Source organism: Gymnoscopelus braueri (genome assembly GCF_963280865.1).
Source record: "Gymnoscopelus braueri genome assembly, chromosome: 19".
Classification (NCBI taxonomy): domain Eukaryota; kingdom Metazoa; phylum Chordata; class Actinopteri; order Myctophiformes; family Myctophidae; genus Gymnoscopelus; species Gymnoscopelus braueri.
The window spans coordinates 14,461,557-14,468,757 of NC_137621.1; the positions used below are offsets into that span (position 1 = coordinate 14,461,557).

General features: G+C 44.7%; 1 protein-coding gene across 9 annotated transcripts in view; it reads right to left on the reverse strand.

Moving 5' to 3' along the window:
- Positions 1-877: 877 nt before the first annotated feature.
- LOC308074939 (myotubularin-related protein 9) overlaps positions 878-7,201 on the reverse strand; it is a 12,022-nt gene continuing 5,698 nt past the window's right edge. For 3 of the 9 annotated variants that reach the window (XM_080414490.1, XM_080414491.1, XM_080414487.1), the window contains 6 exons: positions 7,136-7,201; positions 6,096-6,257; positions 5,750-5,891; positions 4,877-5,097; positions 3,038-3,189; positions 878-1,983 (listed from right to left, as the gene is read on the reverse strand). The exon at positions 7,136-7,201 is cut by the window's right edge. In XM_080414490.1, coding sequence (XP_080270616.1) covers positions 1,883-1,983; positions 3,038-3,189; positions 4,877-5,097; positions 5,750-5,891; positions 6,096-6,257; positions 7,136-7,201 — 844 coding nt within the window. In that variant the 3' untranslated portion in view covers positions 878-1,882. Of the gene's footprint in view, positions 1,984-3,037; positions 3,190-4,876; positions 5,098-5,749; positions 5,892-6,095; positions 6,258-7,135 lie in introns of those variants that run through there. The other 6 variants (XM_080414494.1, XM_080414492.1, XR_013932144.1 and 3 more) reach the window with 5 other exon arrangements.

Here is a 7,201-nt window from a genome sequence, read left to right on the forward strand (position 1 = left end):
ACCTCGCTGGCTCACTCACCCCCTCCCAAACAGGCTCACATCATATCCGGTCATAACCGGATGTTGACATTTTTGACAATCGTTGATTGTCTAAATTACGATGCGATACACGACTACGATGACTGATCGTTAGCCTGGTATCCAGCCTGCTTCGCTACGTTCGGCTGACTTTTTTTTCTCTCTTCGCTTATCAGTCTGGAAAACCTCCTATCTCCAAGAGAGGCGGGACATGCCAAAAGCTTCGAAACCTAACGTGGCTTCTGATTGGTCTGTGGTGCGGGGCGGGACCAAAAAAACAGTGTGATCGTTGTGATTCGTCATTCGTTTGAACAACATCCAATCAGCAACGACGTTGCCCAACGTAACATACGACGTTGCCCAACGTAACATATGTAGTTCCAGTGTAGTTCTGCAAAACCTTCCAATGGGAGGCTTTCCAGACTGATAAGCGAAGAGAGAAAAAAAAGTCAGCCGAACGTAGCGAAGCAGGCTGGATACCAGGCTAACTGATCGTCACCCAGACCAAAGAGAGTAGACGTGGACCTCTCCGTTCGCTTTTTATACCGTGTGAAAAACCGTGACTTTCCCTATTCTGGCCGAAAATCACCAGAGAAAAACAACGTGACCCGGAAATGAATTATTTTTTTTTACATCCGGCTCCGGGTGAGTCTGAAGGAGTCAGGAAGCGAAAGTGATCATGAAAAATAAACAGAATAGCGCGACTACAGTCAAAAGTAAAAACTCGGGATTTCTCGTGCTGGCACTGAGGGTACTCGGGAAAAACTCGGGATATCTCGGGGCGTGGCACTGAGAGAGTTAAGTCATAAAAAAAAGACAACAGACCAATACACAGTTTGATTGATTGAATACTTTATTAGACAGAAATGTAAACAGCACGAGGTACAGTCAGACATTTCGGCTAAAAGGATAACACAAAAGAGTCCTGGGGACTTGTTTCCATTGTAGTCCTATGTATTCAATTCATCAACATAGCATAATGATAACACAAAAATACATATCATCAACAAGTATAAAACACTGAACACTATATGTACTTTTTTTTTTTTTAAGTACATTTTTATCCCACGATTTTTGTAACCCTATTTTTTACACCCAGTGCCAATTGTCTATGTAATCCTGGGCACTACCTTCCCTCTGCCAACCTAGGGAGGCCAGGGCCGAGCTCATGCCTCCTTCAATGCATGAGAGCCAACTGACCTTCTTGTCACCTGACAGGGGAGAGTTTCCCTGGTTGGACGTAGCGCATGGAAGGAATACGTTATTCCAACCGGTTCCTTTCCCCTCCATCAGGCGCCCCGGCTGGCAGTATAGTGACCAGGATTACTGCATGTTTTTGTGAGGGTACCTACCCTAGGGAACACGGGGATAACATGCAAACTCCACACAGAGAGGCCCTTTCGCCAACCCCACCTTGGGTATGGGCACTGATGACGCGGAGGAGAGAACAGGAATCGAACCCAGGACCTTCTAGCTGTGAGGCGACAGCGCTACCGACTGCGCCACCGTGCCCCCTTAATATATATAAAAAAATAAAAATAAAACACCATATGTACAAAGGAGAAAGGGGGGGGGGATATCGGCAGTGAATGCCACCTTTCTATGGGAGAAATTAGTTAACCTCCCCTTATGGTCTACTGAAAGGTGGGTTTTCAGGCCTGTTAAGTAAGTAAATAAGTAAGTAAGTAAGTAGGTCTTTATCATGAAACAAGTTTAGAAGCATTGCACATTGCTCCACCAAAAAAAGGAAAAAAAAGCCATGGCCTTTATGGAAGCCTCCATTGTCAGTACCCATGCAGGCGGCTGGTGTTGCGTCCTCAACAGTCTGTGTTGTATCACAATGTGATGTTTGTCCTCCATCACATCAGCTTGCTGTTAACTTGCTCCACTCAATGACCATGTTCCTAATCTCCTGCTGGGTCTCTTCCAGTTGACGAGCCTGTTGTGTCCACCGCAGGAAAAAACCTGACAGCATAATAAGAAACAACATTCCTCGTTAACCACATAAGGCCTACATACTTCATCATATGACAAAACATTTTTTTTAAATGTCTGCCGAATAGGGACACACCATGTTGAAAGTGGTTACCCCCCCAATCATTTAACTTTATTTTACAGTCAAAAGTGATCAAACAGAGTGATCAGACAGATGCCAGGTTCATTTGTTGACCTGGCATCCTATAGTTTTATTAGTTTGTATAGTTTCAATGTACACATTTTATATGAAATAATCACACTGGTGGACCTCAAGAAGAGTGTGGTCCACCAGACTTCTCTGAGGTGGTTAAGTGCTAGATTGGGTGGGCTGGAGGCAGATGAGTGCTCGTTTGGTATCACTCTCAACTGAGTAAAGAATCTTTTTATGATAATGCCTTTTTACATCACTTGAACACAAGAGATGCGCACCGACAGTAGAGAGCGTGCAGGCACGTCAACTAGCGTCTGACAGTTGGAAAGCCATGATGGGTGGAATAGGTTAGCACCTGTTCCGAAATTGCACATCATGCAGTACATTGTGCGACACTAAACAAACACTCCCTCATCCTAACATGACCAGATTCCCAACATGACCAGATTCCTCCCTCAAAACTATTTAAACATGATTTGGAACAATAGAGACCTGATAAACGAGAAGTTAGATGTTGCTCTTGTTGGCCAAAGTGATAACACAGTGAACATTAATCGTGAAACCGACAAAAGGATAGCCGAATGTTGATTATTACCACATTTCCCAGAGGAATGACAAATCTTTGGAATTTCCCACATTTCCCATTTTTCTACATTTACCATAACATATACATAGTACATGGACGATCGCTAAAACAGAATGCAGCGCATTTCAACGCTGATCTTCCTCAGGCTATTGCAGGCATCATCTCTGCTATATTTCCTGTTTCCTGCAAAGCATCCTAACGAAAAAATGGACCTTACACCCTTCCAGTACAAGGATCCTGTTTTTTTCAGTTGAGAACAGATTTTTCAGTTGCTAACAAAGAATTAGTTGTTTGGTATGACTCACCTTCCCAGAGCTGCAGAGACTGGGGGTGGACAGAAGGCCAGATGGCCAGCTCCATGCGGTCATACAGGGGGTTCGAGTAATGCTCTCTCTCCTCAGGCCTCAGCAGGGCCTGGAACAGACAATGAGTTTTCCCCTTTACCCCTGCAGCACACCTAAGTATGAGGGAGAGAGAGACAGAGAATCCCAACGAGGAAGGGAGAGGGAGAAGAAAATCGAGAAGAAAGATCTACAGTATGAGAAAATAACAGAGGAAGATGGAGTTTGTACAGAAATTACTGATTTTTTATGTGTAAATAAATAAATGAAGTGGCTTTAATATTGCAACTCCCTCCTTACTGGTCTCCCTGCATGCTCGCTCTACCTTCCAGAATAGCCTGGCATGGCCAGACTAATATCACTGCGTAGATATTAGTCTGGAATCTCTGTGTGGAACCTGCGTTTCCAAGGGGCGTATTCAATAGAATGCCTCTGGTGATAAACCCGCCCCTTATTTACATACTGGTTCCTGATTGGTGCCCCACAACTTCGGGGGCAGCAAAATCCAATCACAACTGTTTTAGCCTGGTTTCCAGGCTACTTCCAGAATGCCTGGACTTCAACCTTTCGAAAATGTTCACGTCTCCCCCCTTTTGCGTTCCCTTCACTAGCTTCTGGTTGTACAGCCAGTACAAAACACTTGATGGCCAACAAGGTAATCAAGGGCATGTCACTCAGTTACCTTCAGGACATCCAATCCTACACCCCTTCTCACGCACTTACAGTAAGGTCCCTTTCTATTGCAAAGTCCTGACCCGACATGCCACGGCTCTACCCGAATTCTTTTTTCTTTCCATTAGTGCCTGGTACCTGGTACCAATAGCCTGAGGAAGACCATAGGTTAGAAACAGGCGGAGTTGAAATGCGTTAACCGCTGTTGTAGCAGACAACGTTCTGCTATGCCACTGCAGGTCTCACTGTTAATAATCACTATGTTCTCACTTTCGCCAAGAAGAGAAGTATCTAACTTCTCGTTAAATCAATTTGTCCCAAAAATTTGGAGGGAGGACTCTGGTCATGTCGGGGAAGAGGGAGCGCTCGTTTAGCTTCACTCAACATCCTGCATGTGCAATTTCTGAAAAGGTGATAACCTATTCTGTCCACCACGGGTGCCAACCCTACTGTCACGGCGCCTTCCAAGTTTTGAAATCCAGGACTTATTTTAATCAATAAAATGTTATTTTAACCAATCTGTATCAGTACAATATAAGGAGTACATCTGCAGTGGTTGGAGGTGGTCTTCCTACTCTTCCATTGAGAGATTTAGACCCTGATGTCAGGTAGGATACTGAATGGTTATTTGCAAACTGCATACCGGATTGGACACTAGATGTGTCACTCATTTTATTGTAGTTTGAATATAATTGCAATTACCTCTCTCCATCAGTAGAGGGAGACAATGTATAAACGTTTTAGATTGTGGCTTTCAACCCTCTAAAATGTACATCTCTCCGCACTTTTCTGCTTCCTCCACTGGCTCCTAGTTGCTGCTCACATCCAATTCAAAATACCGGTAATGACCTACAAAGCAACCAAATGGGTGCCCCCCCCCCTAACTTCCGGATATGATCTACTCCTTCACCCCTTCTCGCACACTTAGATCAGCAAACACAGGACGTCTGTCTCTCCCTTCCCTATAACACCATGACCAACGCTCCGAGCAAACCCGATACCCACCTCAGTCAGGACTGCCGACTCACTTCCCAGTTTTCAAATGTTTGAAAATGTTGCCTATAATGCCTATAATGACATGAGTAAAATAGGGATGCCAGGGTTAATGCGGTCAAATTGTACATGACTGACCTCTCCTGGTCGCTGTTACAGAGGAAAGTGCCGTAGTCAGATGCGTAGACCTCTGTGGCCAGTCTGAGGAGCAGGGCCTCAGAGAAGCCCAGTGCCAGAGGGAACTGGTTCCACAGCTGCCACACACAGTCCAGCAGCAGCAGAAAGACTGGCGCCTCCTGCTGGAGACGGGCATGGGAGTGGGCAGAGTGGGCACACCTCTGCTGGAAGGGGTGACCTGCCTAGGGAGAGAGAGAGAGAGCAAGGTTTTATGTCTTTATGTGAATGAAGGTAACCACTTTCAACCTGATGTTCCTATTTTGTGAATATAGCTGACATTTCTTTAAATAGAAGAAGAAAGAATTTAAAAACATTTAAAAAGTTAAACATTTGTATAATTATTGTTCTAAATAGGGAAAATAGCAAATCTACAAGCTTGTAGATCAGCTATTTAATAAAAAAAACACAACTGAATGGGTTACAAAACGTTAGCACACTCGTCTTATTTGTTTAAAAAAACAGACTTTATGTTGCTCTGTGAAGTAAAAGGCTTCAGTAATGTGGAGCTTCTGTGACTGCGGTCTGCTACATCGTCAGTCCTTTTTGTGTTGGTATTTTGAGCTGTGTAACACATCACGCCTCTGATTCCTCAGCGCCAGTGTGCTATGTAAAGACACACAAAGTGTGAACTAAACACAATTTTGGTGAACCAAACAAGGTTTGTTTCTGTGTAGAACGGCAAAGACTGCATTAATGATGGCAATATTGGACGATCTCTGTGTAAAAGGGACCACACACACACACACACACACACACACACACACACACACACACACACACACACACACACACACACACACACACACACACACACACACACACACACACACACACCTGTACCCACTCCCTTTCTAGCAGAGCCAGGAAGCCTTCCAGTGTCCGACAGCAGGGGTCCATGATGAGTTGAGCCAGAGTGCTGATGAGGAGACTGGCATCTGTCCCTTCAGAACCATGAACTAGCACCGAATGACCGTCCCTGCACAAAAAAACACAACATAGCATCTACAATGTTGATACTAACTGTAAACATTCTATTACTGACTAGCCTTGGGTACCATGCCTTGTTTTGTTTTGGTTTACGGACAGAACTTCCCTGCAGGATCAAACGTCGGTCGGCCTGTCAGCCAGTCTGTCTGTCTGTCTTTCTATCTACGCAGGACTTCACAGTGTATGTACCTACCTCTCAACACACTCGGCCAGCAGTCCGGCGGTGGACAGGGCCGTCTGGACGTGAGACAACCACTTGGTGTTCTCCAGCTTACTGAGCCATCTGTCCATGTTGTGAGACTGGTCTGCACACACCTCCACCAGCTTTATCAGACTCTCCTGAAGTGCTTTACCTCTGCGTGCACGCACACACCCACACACACCCCCCCCCACACACACACACACACACACACACACACACACACACACACACACACACACACACACACACACACACACACACACACACACACACACACACATTCAAGATTCAAGATTTTTTATTTGTTACATCTCATGTACAGTACGAGTACACAAGAGTAAAGTTATTTGGTTTAGGCTCCTCAACATTGTAACAACAACGGCACATTATTATATTATTCTACTTGGCCTGTGGTGATATCAGCGCTGGATTTATGAATGAACCGCCGGTCAGCAACAGGATTCTGACGGAGCCGCGGCGGGTGAGATAAATCCAAGCTTTCTATTCGGTGGATTACAATTTAAGGGGTACCCCGAACTTTAGTTATTCTTTGGACCGTTATTGCGGAAGATCGTTTGCGTTTAGTTTGGAACTAATTGGAACTAATAGACTTTTTGGGAGGGATTTCTGAACTCATTACTGATTGTTTATTTATTTTGTTTGTTAGGGAAAGAGACAGGGACAGTATTTAAAATCTCGAAGTGTAATATTTATTGACTATTTGCTTTGTCAATTATTTAATCAGCTAATTTTACATCACCTGATGTCAACGAAATGTGATCACCTGACATTTTCAGGATATGTCAGGACAAGACAGCTTGGTCTGTAGAGGCCTTTAGGGGTTCAGTGTCTTGCTCGAGGTTTTCAAACTTTTTTTATTTTAAGGACCCATAACTCCGAGTGTACAGATCTGTGTACACACTCTGAGATACATGCCCGTAAGGGTTCATTTGGAACCTCCCTGACGTAACCCCGGGGGTCCCCTGACCCCACTTTGAGAACCACTGACATATTCACACACACATACACACCTTTCCATCTGTCTGTGTAGTCTCTTCCAGCGGTTGTAGTTGGCTTTGGACTCGAACCCTCCCCCT